This window comes from Theobroma umbraticum, unplaced genomic scaffold (assembly GCF_002168275.2).
Source record: "Theobroma umbraticum cultivar Fairchild unplaced genomic scaffold, ASM216827v3 scaffold_130.0, whole genome shotgun sequence".
NCBI classification, from domain to species: Eukaryota; Viridiplantae; Streptophyta; class Magnoliopsida; order Malvales; family Malvaceae; genus Theobroma; species Theobroma umbraticum.
Genome location: NW_018397264.1, coordinates 3,949,717 through 3,968,660, shown reverse-complemented (window position 1 = coordinate 3,968,660; position 18,944 = coordinate 3,949,717). Strand labels below are relative to the sequence as shown.

General features: G+C 32.9%; 5 protein-coding genes across 5 annotated transcripts; 2 read left to right on the top strand and 3 right to left on the bottom strand.

Moving 5' to 3' along the window:
• Window positions 1-4: 4 nt before the first annotated feature.
• On the bottom strand, window positions 5-3,276 carry LOC110421451 (N-acetylglucosaminyl transferase component family protein / Gpi1 family protein; the record flags this gene model as incomplete). Its single annotated transcript, XM_021435053.1, has 7 exons — window positions 2,963-3,276; window positions 2,237-2,608; window positions 2,001-2,141; window positions 1,805-1,905; window positions 1,498-1,719; window positions 862-1,356; window positions 5-86 (listed from the first exon to the last, which is right to left on the bottom strand). Coding segments are annotated over exons 1-7 (1,584 nt in total), but the record flags the coding sequence as incomplete, so codon positions are not given.
• An 822-nt stretch (window positions 3,277-4,098) lies between these two features.
• On the top strand, window positions 4,099-8,141 carry LOC110421844 (uncharacterized). The gene is made up of 4 exons (XM_021435532.2): window positions 4,099-4,505; window positions 6,830-6,934; window positions 7,093-7,149; window positions 7,555-8,141. The coding sequence occupies exons 1-4, from the start codon at window positions 4,215-4,217 to the stop codon at window positions 7,912-7,914; spliced, it is 813 nt and encodes a 270-aa protein (XP_021291207.1). The 5' UTR covers window positions 4,099-4,214; the 3' UTR covers window positions 7,915-8,141.
• Window positions 8,142-8,880: 739 nt separating this feature from the next.
• Window positions 8,881-9,321, top strand: LOC110421450 (S-protein homolog 24-like). The gene has a single exon (XM_021435052.1). The coding sequence runs from the start codon at window positions 8,881-8,883 to the stop codon at window positions 9,319-9,321; it is 441 nt and encodes a 146-aa protein (XP_021290727.1).
• Window positions 9,322-11,062: 1,741 nt separating this feature from the next.
• On the bottom strand, window positions 11,063-11,503 carry LOC110421447 (S-protein homolog 5-like). Its single transcript, XM_021435050.1, has one exon. The coding sequence runs from the start codon at window positions 11,501-11,503 to the stop codon at window positions 11,063-11,065; it is 441 nt and encodes a 146-aa protein (XP_021290725.1).
• Window positions 11,504-15,108: 3,605 nt separating this feature from the next.
• LOC110421299 (GRIM-19 protein) lies at window positions 15,109-18,260 on the bottom strand. The gene is made up of 3 exons (XM_021434864.2): window positions 17,907-18,260; window positions 15,640-15,711; window positions 15,109-15,555 (listed from the first exon to the last, which is right to left on the bottom strand). Exons 1-3 carry the CDS (start codon window positions 18,119-18,121, stop codon window positions 15,411-15,413), a joined length of 432 nt encoding a protein of 143 aa, XP_021290539.1. The 5' UTR covers window positions 18,122-18,260; the 3' UTR covers window positions 15,109-15,410.
• Window positions 18,261-18,944: the final 684 nt, after the last annotated feature.

Genomic DNA, 18,944 nt, shown 5'->3' with positions numbered 1-18,944 from the left:
TAAATAAAAGAGATCCAACAACATGTTGTTTCACAGTGTAGTCAAAGCTATCTAATCTTTGACGAAGAGGATTCCACTTTCGTCCCCTGCCAACAGTACAGCAGCTCTTAGAACAGCTTTCAACATAAAAATTAATTCATTGATATCTGATATATGGCATGGCATAGTTTAATTCTAATTAAAAAAAAAAATTGTATGCCTTTTAAATTCTATCAGCTAAAAGCTGTTGGGATATGACAGACACAAAACAAAATAATGATATTAATTAGGGATGTAAAGAAGAAAAATGCTAGCCTTTTAAGAGCATTGGATCCCTTCTTCCAAGCAACCAGAATTTTACATTGAAATGGGATTCTAAAAAAATTGACATTATAAAACACTTTGATTGAGATAGAATATAGCAGGCAATATTATGTTCTTCGAAACACGAAAAGAAAATCCTCACAAGATCTTTTTTTCCCCACTCTCTCTAATACCATCCATGACATCTTATGACAGCCATATTTCAGCATTATCAGATGTAGAGATCAATGTTTATTAGGACCTACAATGAGCTATTAATATGCTTATGCTTTTCTATTTAATTTCTCAGTTTTTGCCGCACCCCTATGTACAAAAACACTGCCTTCAGCAGATGCCAAAGTCATTCAAGGTCAGATTAATACAACTTCAATGAAAAAGAAAAAGCCTCAAATCAGCCTCTTAACTGGTTCTACTACATGGTAGCAGTGATCCATTATGACATTGATGGGACTACGATACTTGCATTATACGCAACGCAGTAAAAATGATTTTAGTTTATAGTAACGACAGGATTGCAGGAGCCAATCAAACCCTAAATGAGAAATGCTGAAGTGGTACCTGAAAAGACGCCACAAAGCTGCGAGTGCATGTAACTGCTGTGAATAGAGAATTGAGATTAACCAATGAAGTGTTGACACATGTAATGTTGCTATCGTAATCATGTCTATGACCAAAGCAGCTGGTATTGTCACCCCAAAAACAATTGCCAATACAGCAAGTCCTTTGATGAAATAAATGAAGAGGGAACCCGCAAACATCCAAAGGGTAGACCAAATTTGAATCGTATTAAGAGATATCATGCCAAGAACTCCAGCCAATTCAATGTTCAACTTGAAACCGGCAGGGACACCCATCAACCACACACAACCCGACCGCAGCAACTCATTTGTAAAGTCACTGGCAAACTTTGAAACCCACAAACAGACAGATTCTGCGTGAAATAAGAGTGTCAAACCAATCAAGTTTCCCAAAAGGATATCAACAACCAAACTTGACCACATGGAATGCTTATGTAATGCAACTTTTTCTGCACATTCCACGCTTGATTGAGACCTAAAAGAAAACATCAATAAAAATCAGGATGATGAGGAGAGGCATAAAGGGGCACTATTCTGAAAACTTCCTCAGTTCAATCCAGACTGAGAACTTGATATATCAATAAATGAATTCATATATATTCGAAAGACTTGCCACCTGAGATCATTGTCCTGAAGAAAGATAGGCCAATATAAGATCTGACAACAACGAATTCGAATATTTATCCAGGTATTGCTAAATGCCTTTGCTGACGCAGCACATACCCATGATTGTGGTCCAAAATTCAAAAAACAATGAGAAAACTGAAGAAAAATATAGAAAAGAGTAGACAATGATGCCATTGACATGGCCAATAAATGCCACATGAAGGCACAAAACCTGCAAAGTCACATAATGATACATCAGAAAATGCTGATAGAGGCATGGCAAAAGCAAACGACAAAGCATAGTTAGGATAGATTACATCCAAATAATAGGAATATTAGCACTGGCTCTCTTGCCATCATGTTTCTCAAAAAATTTCTTAGCGGCAGCAGCACTGTTGATTGCCAAAATGACAGTATCCTGCTTTAAAAAAATATATAAATTAAAAAAAAAAAAGAAGAAACAAAAAAAAAACTGGCCTAATTCCAACAAAAGGTAGTTGTGAACTATATTACCAAGTCATTTAAAGGCTGCTTTTGGTGAAGTTCATCAACCCACTGAGGCTTCTTAAGAGAAGTTTTCCCATGCTCAGAAGAATTCCAGAATCTCAATGAAAAATGGTGCTTACCATATGTTGGAGTTTCATAGACTATAACCTGAATTTGTACAGACAGAAAAGCAAAGATTAAGTGCCATGAAGAAATACAACTTAAAGACAAACCAAACAGCAGGAGCAATCTGACTTACATACATGGACATCACATCGAGACACTGTTTCCCCATTCCAACGAATACGATGCAATTTAGGAATCCAATGAATATCCCTGGCCTGAACATGAAGAGAATCATATGCCAGCTCAATCCAGTAATCGCTTTCCATAGACATCTGTTTACACTCGTCTAATAAGCTATCAAGTTTGATGCATCCACAGCTCCATTGTCCACAACATCTGCTGATTCCATCTAAGTGGTGAGCAGAGGACTTTCTCAGATCATCCTCTTCCACTCCATTGCAAAACACATGGCCACTGCTGAGACAAGCTCTATACTGACCCAACAAAGAAAACTTCGATTTATCTTGAAGAGATTCATGCATATTACCATTAATAGAATGGAGGATCTCCTGTTGACAAGAAATATCCAACATTGTGAAAGAAAGTCCCAAATTAAAACCCTTTCCACTTACCAAACCAAGCTACAGCATTATAACAAGCTCAGCAGATAACGGTTCAAAAACACAAGAAGCAATTTTTTTTCTTTGAATTTCAAGTAACGTATTTCCCAAGTAAGTATAATTCATACACAAACAAGCGAATGGAAAATGAGTGCTTTACATGGAGTATTACAAGCTCAGCAAGACTGATAAACACAAGAATTAAGTTTCTTTCATTAATTTCCAAGTACCCTTTTCCCTAAACAATTATAATTCATACATAAAATCTTTTAAACGAAAATGAGATCAAGATCACTGCTCTACCTGGAGAGGAGATTGCCGATTGGCAGATGACTCGTGATTCGAAGCAAAAGCGACCACAATGTCAAGAGAATCCGAAGAGCAAGATACGAACCAGCCAAAAAGAAGATTGGAAGAAAGTTGTTGGGTTGAAGAGAGCTGCTTCGGCCACCAAATCCTACACTTCCTACTCATTTTCCTTCTGTTTTTACCTCTTCATTATCTTTGCTTGAAATCTTCCTCAAAGTTGCTTCGCTTTGCTTGACGTTAAACCCTTCAAGAATTTTTATAACGACTTGTAAACATTTAACTCCGTCCAATTTCTTTCATTTTCACTGACGTTAAACCCTAGTTCTTTATACGGAATTGGGTTCGTAATTCTTTTAACATTTCAACATTTTAATAAAAAAAATTAATAGTAAAAAAGAAAAAGTATATGTGAAAAAAATAATATATATATATATATATATTACATTCTCTCTATTGCCTTTTTATGTTTAATTAATTTGAAACAAATATAAAAAATTGACAAAACAATTAAAAAAATACTTGGATCTTTAGTATATTCTATAGCATTTTTGTTTTCATTTCAGTTAATTTTTTTGGTAAAAAACTTTTAATTAATTTTCATCTATTATCAATATATATTTATTAATTAATATCAATTTTATCTTTAATTTTATTTAAATATTTACCGAACAAAGTATTCAATATCACCCCAAAAATGAACTCATACAAAATTTTTTATTTCTTTATTATCTGAATTGTGAGTATAAAATACATTTATTATGTCAAAATTATTGAAGATTCAATATATCTATATATGTGAAATTATAGGCAAGAATTACAAGAAAATGAATTTATAATTCACAAATTCATATAAATATTTCAAATTTATCAATAAATTTACAAAATTTAGAAAATAATCATAAAGGTTATATTTACATATAAATTATATTAAAATTAAAATAGAAAAGAAGAAAAAAAGGACTAAAGTGAAAGACCCAAAGTTCTTAATTCATCGTGCGCTAAGATTCGGATGTTTGCCACGTAAACATTGGGTCCCACAAAACTGGCCCTGAATCCGGACAATCTATCGTCCACGTGTCAACAATAGAATCCAAGTTTAAGTGATATCATCACCCACGATTGCATGTACGTTGCCTGATTCACATGCTTCTTCCTTTACCTTTCACCATTCTTTGAATCTCTCACAAGAAAACAGAACACCCCATTGCTCTTTTAACTCCATCCCACGAAGCTTTCACTCTTTTGTATGGAGACTGAAGAAAAGCCCTGGAGTGTTATGGGCGAAGAGGGAGGAGAAAGGAGGTTGAAGAAGAAAAGAAAGAGGAAAAGGAATGAAGAAAATGACCCAGAAGATCAGAAACAAGAACAAGGAAATGAGGGAGAAGAGGTTGTAGCAAGGGACCCACTGGAGGTTTTTGGAAGGGACATGATGGTGATGATACTAAGCAGCCTGGACGCACGCAGCGTGGCACTGTCTCTCCTTGTTTCACGTGCTTGGCACGGTGTGGCTTCCAGTGATAGGCTCTGGGACTCCAAGGTTTGGTGTTTCTGAATTCAGTTTCTGGTTTGGTGTTTTGGGAATTTAGTTAATTGATTGCATGTGGATTAGGTTGTAAACTTCATTCATTTTTTGTTGAATTTTAGGAATTGGGTTTTAGCTTGTGTAGCTGGGGTTTAGTTTTGCATCCATTAAGTAGAGTTTTGGATGTTGTTTTTCAATGATATGTTTGAATTGAAATACATTTACTTGTTTTCTATTTGTATTTTTGCTCGCTTTTATGTTGGGTTATCGTTGTAATGTTGGTTCTGTTGCTCTGTTTTGTAATTATTCTTCTGCTTAGCTACTGGTTGATAATTTAGCTTTAAGACTCGTATAATCTTGTTTATGATCATGTTTTTCCTTCATGCCTATTTGGTTATTCCATATCTGGAGGCAATTGTACTTCGTGGTTGCTAAATGTATTTGAAAGGTACTATCATTCACAGTTTTGTGTACATTCTTAGTTATCATTTTATTAGTTAATTTCCTCTTTTGAATTTTAGTTTAAAGGGGGAAAGTGGGGATAAGAATAGAAAGCTGTTTAGATCAAATTTGTAGAAGTTAGCGACTTTTGGTTCAAGTTGAGATATTCAGCATTTTTTGATCTGGATCATGCAATGCAATTACAGGAAATAAGATATTCAAAGGTAATTTACCTAACTACCTGCAGCAGATAAGGAAGCACTTATCAGTTTGAGACACCTCATATTGTAATGTTTATTAGTGTCATGAAGAAAATGAAAGACAAAATTTTGTGCAAGTTATAAAAAATGTGCGAGAACAATCTCATATTTTGTTGCACATGATTGGTTGTTCCAAGGATGATGGAGCTGTGGAGGAAATTTGCAATGTGATTTTCCATAATGCACAACAAATGACATCATGTGGAATAATTTACAACTTTAGGTTGGTCATAACGTGCTTGAAAAAGGGATCAATGCCTAAAATTTGGAAGTTACCTTATATCTTGCCACTCTGGTGGCAGCTAATCAACATGGTTTACTAGCATTTTCCAAGGAAAAAGCAGCCGAAGTGCTTATGTAGAGGAATGAAGGAGTTGATATGGATCATAACAACTGATGTCTAGCTGCGTACAATGGGTTGCGACAGATTGAATTTCTTGAATCTGTTTGGCATTCCGCTGCATAGCGCCAGGAAGTAGTGACTTGTTACTTTTACTAAGCCATAACATGTGGATGACAAAATCACTGTTGTTCAAAAGTAGTTAGAGACCTATGGAGTATCTGGACACTGGTGAACATTGTGATTGAGGATATGGTGAAATAGAATCGAATTAAGAATGTTAATAGGTCATTTAGGACCGTTGAGTGTTCTTAATCATCTGTGTGTGAGAAGCTTAACCTAAACAAGCCAAAAATGAATGCTAGCAAATTCTCTTTGCATGAATGTTGTCTACTCTATTAACAATTGAATTAAGGTTATTCTCATACAATATGAAAGTAGAACACATCTATGAAAATAGAAAGACAAGGGTAGTGAATTACTGTCTCCAACCAGCAAACAAGGAATGAAGGTTATTCTCAATGAAGACTTTTGTCTTGTGTATGTTTCTTCTGTCTCCTTATTCACAAATTAACCTTTCAGTTTTTTCTGTATAAAATGAGATTATTATTGACTAACACTTAACAGGACCTAGAGTAGGATGTACCTGCATTGCATAGCTCAAGAAAAAGGTAAGTAGCTAGCCTAGACAGATCATGATGTCTTGAGTATGGTAAGGTTAAGATTTTAATGGCCTCATGTCTTTGGATTAATCCTTGAAAGTTTTAACAGCATGCTAGTTGGTGTTTTATTTTATTGTTTTTGTTTTTAGTTGATAACTTTTGATATCCTAAGAGATTGCACTGACTTTAGATGTCATCCTTTGAATCAATGCAGCTTTTTGGCTTGCAATTTATCTAAACCAGTGTATCATATGAATACCTGCCATAGCTAATTTTATTTTATATTAAAATGAAGCTTACTTGGCTAATTGCCTTTCAGCATCTGGGTATTACCATAATGATTATTATTTATCATTTGATGAGTTTCGCATAGCATTGCTTTATGAGGAAGACTGTACCAGGATTTACTGTATTTTGTATTTCATGTTTTGACTGCACAATTTCTCATTGACTTTAACTATGATCTGAATCCTTCTTCAATTATTGAAATTCAAGTTTCACTGGTGAGGCATGCGTGTTGCGGTGGTGAAGCAACATTATATTTGTTTCTACTTTTAACTATTATGTAATGTGGCAGTTTCAATTTGAAGGAGATGTTGCAAAAAAGATTTACTAGAACTTTCTTTGCTTTCTTAGTGTGAGGAATTGTGGCATGGGAAGGCACACATACCTCGTGCATCCCAAGCCCGGGGACTATCCAAGCTTGCCGCTTATTCAATATCTGTCATGGACGGCAAACGTGTGAGTTAATAAATCCTATCCTCTCAAGTAGTACAAAGAATACCATGGACGCTTTCACACATAAAAATATGCATGCTTGGACATTGACTTACACTTATTCAAATGTTGTGCTTTGGGGCACTATTGACACTGATTGTATCTTGTTATTCTTTGATCAGACTCGTATCATGAAGGATGATCTGTGTGATCATGTATGGGAGTTTCATTTTAACAAGGTATGTGCTACATTATCGTATTTCAGCAAGAGTCAGAACTGTTTGATCTTCATACTCCAGAAATGCATTAGTGGTAGAAGGTTTGATTAGTTGAAGTTGTCACAAGAATTTCCCTTCCCTTTGTTTCTTGCTACTGCTTTCATAAGATGTTGTTGCTGAATGTAATATGATTCCTTAATGCTTCCTGCAATTCTCATCATATTTTGTTGCAAGTGCTAATTGGAAGACCTTTACTGATTTCATGCTATACCCCAACAACTGTCTCTCAGTTGACAGAATTCCTGACTAATTTTTGAACCTCATATTAATGTATGTTTTCATATTGTAATCTGCGTGAGGCCCAAACACAGTCCTTTCTCATGACCCAAATTGATTAAAATCTGACCAATATCATTTTGCTCTCAGGCTGCTCCAGAATATTGGCGAAATCTTGATCCCTATTGGAAGGGCACCGGTCCTCTCATGCGCCGCTACTTCCATGCAGATGGGAGTCAAACTGCAGATCCTGGTGACAAGGTCTGGGGTGGACATGAATGCTGTTATTCTGTTGTAACTAGTATTGTTGGTGAAGGAAAGATCAGGGTGCATTATGTTAGGATAAACAGATGGCCCCGAATGTTTGTTTCTAGAAATCAGGACTGGAGCTGGGAAATGTCTAATTGCCTCTACTGCTACACCAGTGTTCCGGATGCTGACAAGAAAGGTGGGACAGGGCCTTTACTTTCACCTTGTGTAAATATCTCTCCTCAAGCATTTGGTAGGTGATTTAGGGTGAACTGGATCTATCTTCTTTTTTGCTTGTAAAAGTGCTGTATGTAGCAGTATATATGATACTTAGCTATGGTTGCTGCTTACGGTATTTGCTTCCTTGTTTATAGGTATGCTAGACATAGAATTAGTTACATCATTAGGGTTATTATAGTCTATACCTGTGTTTTCCACTCTGATTCTCATGTACATATTGACTACAATATATGCAGTTTTTCCAGTAATTCTCATCTTTATTCTCTCCCCATTAGAACAGAAATTTGATAATTCGTCATGCAAACCTAAATGTAATTTCATTTTTCCCATTCTCCTTCAAATTTTCATTTCTTAATGGAAATAGCCATTTTTAATTAAGCTAAAGGATTGAACAGGCGTGTTTTTCTGCTGTTCTGAAATGGAACCAAGGCCCATAGGATGGATAATTATACCTTCCATTCTCAACATAAATGGCTAACTACTAATCAAATAAAAACCAAAATTCCATCTCACAAAAAAGAAATGATAATAATTATTAATTATGGACAATGGCCAAAACTCACCACCCAATAAATGTGAAACTTGAAGACATTTGGCTCTATTCAAAAAAGTAATTGTTTTCTTATTATTCATTAAAAAATTCATGCAAGCCTTAATTAAACATACATTAACATTTATCATAAGGAAAATAGGATGATATCTCCTATAACTGATAGTTTGCTCATTAATATTTCACCAAAACAGGAAGTCACATAAAAAAATCCTAGTCAACCATCCATAAACAAAGAGTAAATACAGCCCTTTGCCAACTAAGTATTACTCTGGCTTAACATATACAAACTTTTTTACTCTTTTTGAGTTCTCAAGTTGTTCTTGTTCAATCATATAAATCCTCTCATCTTCAGCTTAAAAAAAACACACACAAAAAGCAGTCAAAAATTCCCATTAACAAATTGACATAAGTTTGCAAGCAAAGCAAATCAAATCATGTCTTACAGTGCTCTAGCTCCTTTCCTTTGCATGCTTTTTCTTGCAGGCTGCAGTTTCCAAACACTACCAGCTTCTGCTGCAGAAGTAGATAAAGTCATGGTTCGTTTAAGGTACAAGGTTCACATACTCAATGGCTTTGCAGACAATGCTAAGCCATTGATCATTCATTGCCGCTCACGGGACGACGACCTTGGAGAGCATACTCTTTGGAAGGACCAAGAATTTCGATTTCAATTCATTGTACACTTTCTTAAGACAACTCATTTTGCTTGCGACTTTAACTGGGGCTCCAAGTCATTGGATGATATCAGTGTTTTCAAGAACGATGCTGAAACTATCACATGCAGAGCTACAGGGAATTGCTTCTGGAAAGCAGAAGAAGATGGGATTTATTTTAGCAACAATGATCAAAACTGGGTGAAAAGGTTTGCCTGGTAGTGATGTTTATCAATACCGAGAATAATCTCAATGTTTAGAGGATCTAAACCACTAATAAAACCTATGTTATAGTCAGTTTGGAAATTGATTTTAATAACTTTAGATGTTATTGTTGTTGCCCATTCTTATTATATCACATATTTTCCCATCTTAACCAACAAATTAAGTCATGGAAAAGACATTATCAAATTAACTCTTCCATTGCATCCTTTTTCATTGCATTGCATTTTGCATTCTTCAAACGTCATTAGCTCTTAAAGCAGAAGAAAAACCACTGTTTCGTTTCAGGTTCAAAGTTCACATTGTGAATGGCTTTGCAAACAATGCTCTGCCTTGGATCATTCGTTGCCATTTCCACCAGGGATGATCTTGGAGAACACACCCTGTGGAAGGACCAAGAATTTAAGTTTAAGTTCATCAATAGCTTTATAACCAAAACTCATTTCATTTGCAGCTTTACATGGGGCTCAAAAGTTGTTGAATAACTCCTATCAGTGTTTTCCAGAGAAGCGAAGAAGATCATACCTGCAAAGCTACAGGAAATTGTTCCTGGAAAGCCAATGGGGATGCCATTTATTTTAGCGACAATGATCAAAATTGGCAGGAAAGGTTTAGCTGGTTATGATTTTTATATATATATATATGATTAATAAAATTGTTATAGCCATCGTCTTCGAATGTGTAATGATAAAAATTTGAAAATCGTTTAAATTAAATTTTTTAAAATTATGAGTACTTACTTTTAAGGTCTATAACTTTTAATTTTATTAACAAAATCATAATATTGATTCATTGCTAATATGTAATATTTATACACCAATAGAATATCAAATATAAACTTTAAAAAAACAAATGAAATGAAATTTGAAAATCATGGCTATAACATAATTTTGTTAATCATTGATATACATAATTACCAGCTAACCCTTTCCTCTCGATTTCAATTATTGTTGCTAAAATAAATCCCATCCACATTGTCCTTCCAGAAACAATTTCCTTATAGTTTTGCAGGTATGATATTTTACATTTTTTTTAAAAAAAAATATTAATATTCTATACACTGATGATATATCAAAATATAAACCCTTAGTTTTTAATTAGCCTACTTTGACATTACATATACTAATCTTAACTTGCAAATTATATAAAAAAAAAAAACTATGACAATGAATAAACTTACATGGATTTAATTTCATGGTAAATTATATGTAGACACGGTTAACATTTCCCTATATTTTATGCAATTAATTGTATAAAACTATAAATAATAGCTTAGCATGAAATCAAATTCTAATGGCATAATACCTAAAAAATACAAAGAGAATTAGTTAGCCTAACATGTATACACCAACAATGTAAAATTTTTCTTTGCTTAAACTTTTCATATTATATATATATATATATATAGCTTTTTCTGATTGCAAATTTTAGACATTTGGTCATTGTTCTTTGAAATTTTTAGTGTCATGGAAAACACAAGATTTTACTTAATTATAGCTTGTAAATAAGGGAACTAATTAAGAAGCAAAATGAAATTCCTTGTCTAACAAATCGCTTTAATTTTGCTGGAAATGAAGAGGTAAACTGTACCAAAATGAGCCCAATTGATAGCTGAAAGACAGTCATTCCAAAGGAGAACATGTATAAATATTTAAGACTTTGCATTACCAAATATAAAAGGCTAAACGTTTTGGACCTTATTCTTAGGCTAAACATTGTTTGCATGGTGCATGATGGTCATTCACGAGTTATACCAGTCATGCACCTTCACATACTTTTGATCATCACAGCTGCGGTAAAAACCATCATCTTCGACCCTCCAATAAACAGTTTTGTGGGGCTTATTGCACACACAGCTTTCAGATTTATAATCACCATCTACAAATATATCAAACCTCTTGTGCTTGTTACCATATGTGAAGTCACAATAGAAAAGAGTGGTTTCCCAGAAGTTGAGCTTGAAATGGAACTGAAAATCACCGTCTCTCCAAACAGCATGCTCCCCGAGGTCATCGTCTCCCGACCTGACATGAACCATTAGAGGGTGAGCATTGCTGCTCAACCGGTTCAGCAAGTGAACATGGAATTTCCAATTCCAGTAGAAACATAATCCTGGTTGAGCCATGGATATCACCAGGATGAAAATCAGAAAGAAGCCAGCTCCTCGGACTTGATGTGACATGACCGCGACTATGGTTAATGGTGGCCTTTTTGGTTTTGGGTTTTTTTGGGTGAAGATGAAAGTAACATATGACAGAATTTATATGAAGAATTTGAAGGAGCCATAAATGGAAAGGTCTCTGTACGTTTACACCTTTGGAAAGAGAAAGAATACATGAGAAAAGAGGACAAAAGGACTTGCCATGTGTGGAACCGGTGAACTCCACCAAAATCACAGCATTTTTCTCAATCAGTGGTTTAAAGGTTTATGCTGCAAAAATGGCTCTAATTCTCTCAAATGCTAATTATTAGCAAGTAATAATAGGCCATAGTCTTTTCGTTTTCCTTTTTTAATCCTAAGTTAAATTCATTATAGGGGAGATCCTAAATGTTAATGACAAAATAGTCCAAATATTTAATTCATTAAAGGGGAGATCGTAAATAATAATGGGAAGATATCTTTTTTCTTTTTTTGGACACACATCAATGTCAACTTCTACCGTACACTTCTATTCCTTCAAAACAATGGAAAATTAGAAACAACTTGAATTCCTAGTTATATATTATACAATAATTATATTCTCTCAAATTTAGGGTAAATTTCAAAACTATCCCTTTTTTTTTTAAAAATGATACTTTTGACTCTTTTTTACCATTAAAAATGTTAATCAACAATTAAAAAAATTAGAATTCAATACTACATAAATATTTTAAAATACAGATGCCCCTTATATTATTTTTCAAAAAATATATGCTCATCTCTCTTTCAAAAATATTGATAAAAAAATCTTAAAAAGGAATTTTGATTTGTTGTAAAATCTATTCTCATCACACCTTTTATTTCTCCGACAGTTTGAAAAAAAATTTCATTGAAAAGAAAGAATTAAATGTAAAATTTTTATTCAATGATGAATATTTCAAATTTAATGAAAATGATTAAGAAATATTATAAATTTCTTCCTATTTCTTTTTTTTCTCAAATCAAAATTCTTTTATTTAAAAGAGTTAAAGTTATGAGAAAAAGAAAAAAATCCAAAGAAAGAAAAAGAAAAATCATCAAAATGGAGATTTGAGAAAATGCATAACAAAATTTCTTATAGGGTTTTTTTTTATTAAGATTTTTTTTTTCACCCAACTAAGTGTGTCTAATTACTCTGAAACAATGCTCGAAAATATTCAAAGATAGCAAGGCTTCTTGCTTTAGGGCACATATGACATATATATATATATATATATATATATATATATGTATGTATGTATACATTGCAGTTGAAATTCTGGGATTGTTTATATTATGACTAAAGCTCTTTCCAAATATAAGTTTGAATACCTAGGATACATAGAAATTGAAATTGGGAATAGTTTCCAAGAGGACTGTTGAGGATTGAAACTGTTTCATGGATTTTTTATGCCAAATTGGCTCTTTTAGTTATTGTTATTATTACAAAAAAGGAAAAAAAAAAAGGTTCACTTTTTTAGATATAAGAGTGTTATTGTGATATTGAGGTATTATAATTGATAAAATTTTCAATGTTAATAATATTATATTAATTATAAAGTAAAAATACAAAATTTCAATTATTTATATTCTAAATTTTATATATTATAAATATTAGTAATAATATATACACATTTATTATTTAAAAATATATAATAAAAATAGATATTTGCCTATAACGCAGGTGATCACACTACAAATACTTGCTAGCACAAGTGATTCAATGCTAAAGATACTATAAATATACATTGGGCAAAATTATATTCTCTCCACCCAAGCTGAAGGTTTCCTTCCATGGCAAGTTGAATCATCAAACTTGGTTAATTTGGATAAATTCAGTTTTTGTTTTTATTTTCTAATATAAAACCCAAAATTGTTTTTCCCTTTCTTTGATGTGCGGGGACCGATTCCTTGTTAAACAAGTACTCGGTTCTCTCTTTTTGTAATACCTCTATTCCTAATTCTAAAAGAATTTGTAATCTTGAGCTATACAAACCTGAAATCCTACATTTTGGCCTCACAAGGGATTAGTTCTAGAGGACAATTGGCGTAAAATTGAGACCGATGATGAAGGTATCATCATCTAAATGATAACAATGGACCTAGAGATCCTAAGAGATTATATATATATATATATATATATATTTCGGTAAAGGGTTTTTTGGGTAAGGAGAGAGATGAGGTGTTGTAATAAATGAATCAAAATATGCTAGAGGCAATAAAAAAGAAGACTGGAGCAATTTTAAAACATAAGTACTTTGGTGGCTGATGATGAGGGATGAAAAAAAGGTGGAGAAAGCAACAGATTAAGGTAAATGGAAAAGGTTGAATAAAAAGAATGTTTAGAGAAATTTTGAAAGAACTTTCAGAATAATCTCTGTTGGGTTTTCAATAATTTTTTATTACTTCTTAATTTTGAAGATTCTCATATTTATATTGAGCAAAAGTCACTTTTTTAAAAATAGTTGGAAGAATATGTTTAATTATGAAAGAACGGGCTTGTTATGAAAAAGTAGTTAAATGACGATTTATGAGATATTAAGAGAATGACAATATAGTTGAGTAGAGAGTATAAATTTTAAGTAATGAAGTAATGACACTAGATAATACACCACGTGTATTCTTAAGGAAGTAAAAAAGGAAAAATGGTAAAGCACATGTTAAAAAAAATGTAATCTTAATCTTAAATGTGAATGTAACTTATGAACCTTGTCATTTATTTTGTATAAATAATTATTCTATGTTTATTCCATTTAAAGTAAATATCAAACCGTCTCTCTTATTTTAAAACACAAATAGTCTTTATATTATTATTTCAAAACATCTACTCATCTTTCTTCTAAAAATCTTTATCAAAAAAAAAATCTTAAAAAGAAATTTGATTTGAATACCTTGGAAATTTGAAATTGAAAATCGTAAACTTCTTTTTTGAAGTAAAATCTATTTTCATCACATTTTTAAATTTTCCTACCGTTTGGGGATTTGTTTTATTGAGTAGAATGAATTAAAGGTAAAATTTTTATTCTATGATGGATATTTCAAATTTAATGAAAGTGGTTAAGAAATATAATCAATTTCTTTGCATTTAATTTTTTCTTTTCAAATCAAAATTCTTTTAGTTAGAAGAGCTAAAGAAAAAGAAAAAAAAAACAGAAGAGAACAGGAGAAAAATCATCAAGATGAAGATTTAAAAAAGTGCATATCAAAATTTTTTTATTAAAATTTTTAGAAGAGAAAAAAGATGAGTAAATTTTTTTTTTTCAAAGAGAGAATTTGTGTTTAAGATGTTTATGTACTATTAAGTTTTTTTTAAATGATTGACAAACCGTGCTAATGGTTAAAACCAAAACCATTAGGTCAAAATATCTTTTTCCTTTTAAAGTGATCGGGGAAAACTTTTGAATTTGACCTCAAGATTTTTGGATTTTACAAAGTGGAGTCAATTTCTTATAATTACAAGTTTGAACAAGTGAATGGAAATTAAGTCTCATTTCGATTGGCAGGTGAATGCAACTGACCAATAATGAGCTACTCGAATCACATGCCTATTGAACTTATTGCTATTTGCATGATAAAGCAGTAATAAAAGCATAAATAGTATTGTAACAGTAAAAAGAATTGTCAAGATCTTCCGAAAAGTTAATCTTTTATTAGGTAAACATTAAGAACTGAAACCTTACCCACCAAATAGAATGTCTTTCCTACTAAACTTAGCTGGCAATGGCAGTATTTTCATGAAAATAAGTTGGTTACAAAGAGTCTTCCTTACACATTTTCAGGTTATGGGAAGAAGAGGTTGGGGGCAAACAAATAATGATCATATCTGGTAATACTCTCCATACAGAAATAAGTTTCTGTTCAAATCTTTTATTTCTCTTAATGTGCAAAACACCAAGCAACATAAAAAGCTAGCATGGTTGACAAAAAGGTATCACCAAACTTCAGGACGCAGCTCTCCAGTTGCAGGGGGCATCCATCTCCCAGAATTGTATACACTTTCACCTACTTTCCAACCTGGCACATCCTTCATCACTTCAGCCTCATACTCAAGATACTTCTTCCACTCTTTGACAAATCTAAAGACAGAAAGCAAGCAAGCAAGGTGTTACTCACAAATTTCAGCAGGGAAATTAATAAGGTAGTATGAATAGTTAAAATACCTTTCATCTTCTTCAGCTTGAAGCACTGGCAATATTGCTCGTCGTGCAGCATACTTTTCTTCCTTCAGTGCTCTACAAAATGTTAACATTTTCAATAATGAAAATGGAACAAGAGAAACAAAAAAAGTGGTATTTGGATTTTGGCCTATGTATTAAATTTAGTTTTCCCATAAGATAAACTAAAGCATGACCAAAAATAATGGAAATAAACCAGGACCAATCTATGGGATATCTAAAATCAAAATCAATAAGCAACACAACTTTCAATCTGTTTATTTAATTTGAAACACATATTTCAGAAAAGCATACTACAAATGACGAGAAAAGCAATCAATTTTTAGGGAAGCATGATAGTAGACTATCCTATTAGCCAAAATCTTGCACCAAGTACATAAAATTTACCACCTTTTGCACAACATCTTCCCTCTGACAATAGGGATTGCTTGGTAAGTGCAAAAGATGCAACCAACCTATGATCAAAGAAAGGTGTACAAAGATGGAATGCAGCTTGAAGTATCAAGTTTTATCCTGCCTTTATTATCCCATGCTATGATAGTTAAACTATTTATCTTAATCAAATAAATCAGACCAGTAAATCAAAAGCATATCCTCAAAACAAAAAGGACCCGAAATTTTTCAACTTTTTTTGCATGCAACTTTGATTACATCACTTTATTACAAATTAACAATGCAGAGAGAATCTAAAAATCTCAACATAGAAAAGATAAAGCCAGATAAGATCTTGCACCTAATGGATAATTGCATTAATTTCATGTTTGTGACCCTTTAACATAAAAGGGAAAAGAAAGATAGTTCATGCTTCAATCTAGAAGCCTTATTTCCTAGTCTGTCTAAGATAAATAGAAGCCAACAAAGGATATACAGAACCCCCACCAAATCTACAGCTTTGAGATCAATTATTCAATTTAATATATTGCTGATATCATCACTATTTATACCTGTAGCATAATGCGGTTAGAAAATCACCTTAAAAGTTTCTATGCTCGATACAATAATAACATAAATTAAAAGGTTTTAAGAATCAATAAATCCAGAGATGAATCCTTCGCAGAACAATTGACTAACCATTCATGATTTTACACCAATTCCCAGGAGACTAAGCATTAGAAGAAATGCTTGGACAACAAAAACCAATAGAATTAATAAATCATCATCAACCCACAAAAACAAGATCATGTTGAATGACTCATGTTCAAAGGTAATCTCCTCTGCATAAAATGCACACACTAGTTTTATCTCTACAATCCTTGTCACAATTGCCAGTCTTGATACACCAAAATGTAAGATTTGGATATATGAAAGAACACCTACTTCACTCACTAACTACTTGTTTGGCCCTGTGAAAGGCAAGGAATAACTAAACTCAGCACATAGGCTGGCTATTGAAATTGTTATACATTGTCCATATGTCAGGCCCAAATTACAGCACTGTCAACAAACTGTTGTATCTCAAGTTTGTCTGTGCTTTTTCCCTCATATCAACTTCAATTCATGTAATTCACATCTATTTCATAGTTTGCATGCAAAAAGCCATTTGAAATAACCAGCTAAACCTGATCAGCAAATTATTGTACATAGCATAATCAAAAGTCAAAACCAACAACTACCAATCATAAGAATCCAGACCCAACACAGCCATTTATTAAACAAAAACCGATAAGATGCTACTCAAGATCATACATGATAAGGACACCAAATTAAAAGAGTGATAGCCCAAACGAATTGCCTCCAAATTATCAGTTTTAATCCCCAAAGCGACTGCATCCTATTCCCCCATCACCAGTGTAAATAAATGTAAAAGAAAATCGTATACTGAAACAATCAAATAATAAGCGCCCCTACAATCCTCTGTTCCATTACTTGATACTAGGTTGGAAAAGAACAGACCCTCACTGGCACAAATATGTAACTAATAATCACTATAATACTCCACGTTTTCAGCTGTATTTGAAAGGATATTCAAAATCCAAATGCCAACAATAAAAAATTCCATCTTTAACTTCCAAAAAACAACTAAAAAGAAAGACCCAGACATAAGTTAGACAACAGAACAAGATATAATCCAATCTCCTACCTTTTATGAACTAAAAAAGGTTTCAATTCCATCAAAACCCAGTAAAAAGAAAACAGCTTAATATTTAACAAAAAAATCAGTGTAATTTGAAAATAAATAAAACACTAGATTAGAAAATCAAGAAAAGATGAGAAATTTAAGGGTTTATCGAGAGAGAAAAAAAAGGGAAAACCTGCGGATCTTGTTGCCTTGGCCGACCTGGTACATCCCATAAGAGAAGGCACCAAAAGCAGCTAGAAAGATAGCCATAGCACTCGGGCCCTTGTTGGGTATCCGGCGGGCGTATCGGACCGGGGCGAAACCACCCGGTGGAGGCCCATCTTGGAGGATCGGCATGTCCTTCACGCTTGCCATTCCCGGCTTATTCCTTATCACCGCCTCCGTCATTTTATCTTCTTCTTCTTTAGTTGTCGATCGGAGGAAGATGGAGAGTGCAGAAAGTCAGGAGACTATGGTGGTGGTGGCGTTTTAGAGGGTGGTGTTTGTTTGTGCTTTGGGTCCGCTTTGAGTTATGCCACGTGGTGGTTTAGTTTGTTGTGAGAGATGGCTTTTGGTACCTACATGTAAGGTTATCATTGCTCTTCTAAAATTTCAAACAAGAAAGAAGGAAAAATGGTTTTTTGTTTTTTTTTTTTCATATTTTTAGGGAATAAAATCTTGGTTTTGGTTTGGTAGACTTAAGTTAATTCTCCTTATTATTCTTCATTTATTCTGAAATTATAAAATTTTTTATTTTAAATTAATTTTAATCATTTTACTTTTAAATTAATAACAACTAGTATTGATTCAATATTACAAAAAATTTAAATTTTAATATAAAATAAATTAAAATTAATATTTTTTATTTGATTTCCATGTAAAGTTAAATTTCAACAAAAATTATTGAACATTATACTATTAAGTACCATTTAACTATCATCTAAATTATGTATAGACAATTAAATTACACATTCTATGTTCCAATATGTAGAAAATTAGAGTTAGAGTTAGACCAATAATCAATCAAATCAAGCACAATATGGTAAGAAATACCAAGTACTATAGTACTATTTGTTGTTCTTTTCTTCATTTTCACGTTGTAAAGGCTGAAAAAGCTTGCGTCTTTAGCTTCTTGGACAGTCAAGCAGTGCACTTTATATTTTTGCTTTGTACTCAACCTCACTCCACACTCCTCACTCAAACTCCAAATGCCCACATTGCCTAAACTCCC

What these genes read in the sequence shown, in the direction of transcription:
- LOC110421844 (XM_021435532.2), top strand. Translation starts at nt 4,215, where the DNA reads ATGGAGACTGAAGAAAAGCCCTGGAGTGTTATGGGCGAAGAGGGAGGA. An exon ending in ATAGGCTCTGGGACTCCAAG is followed by an intron (nt 4,506 to 6,829) that starts GTTTGGTGTTTC and finishes TTGCTTTCTTAG; the next exon opens with TGTGAGGAATTGTGGCATGG. An exon ending in CTGTCATGGACGGCAAACGT is followed by an intron (nt 6,935 to 7,092) that starts GTGAGTTAATAA and finishes TTCTTTGATCAG; the next exon opens with ACTCGTATCATGAAGGATGA.
- LOC110421450 (XM_021435052.1), top strand. Translation starts at nt 8,881, where the DNA reads ATGTCTTACAGTGCTCTAGCTCCTTTCCTTTGCATGCTTTTTCTTGCA.
- LOC110421447 (XM_021435050.1), bottom strand. Translation starts at nt 11,503, where the DNA reads ATGTCACATCAAGTCCGAGGAGCTGGCTTCTTTCTGATTTTCATCCTG.
- LOC110421299 (XM_021434864.2), bottom strand. Translation starts at nt 18,121, where the DNA reads ATGACGGAGGCGGTGATAAGGAATAAGCCGGGAATGGCAAGCGTGAAG. An exon ending in CAAGGCAACAAGATCCGCAG is followed by an intron (nt 15,712 to 17,906) that starts GTTTTCCCTTTT and finishes AACATTTTGTAG; the next exon opens with AGCACTGAAGGAAGAAAAGT. An exon ending in CAAGCTGAAGAAGATGAAAG is followed by an intron (nt 15,556 to 15,639) that starts GTATTTTAACTA and finishes TTCTGTCTTTAG; the next exon opens with ATTTGTCAAAGAGTGGAAGA.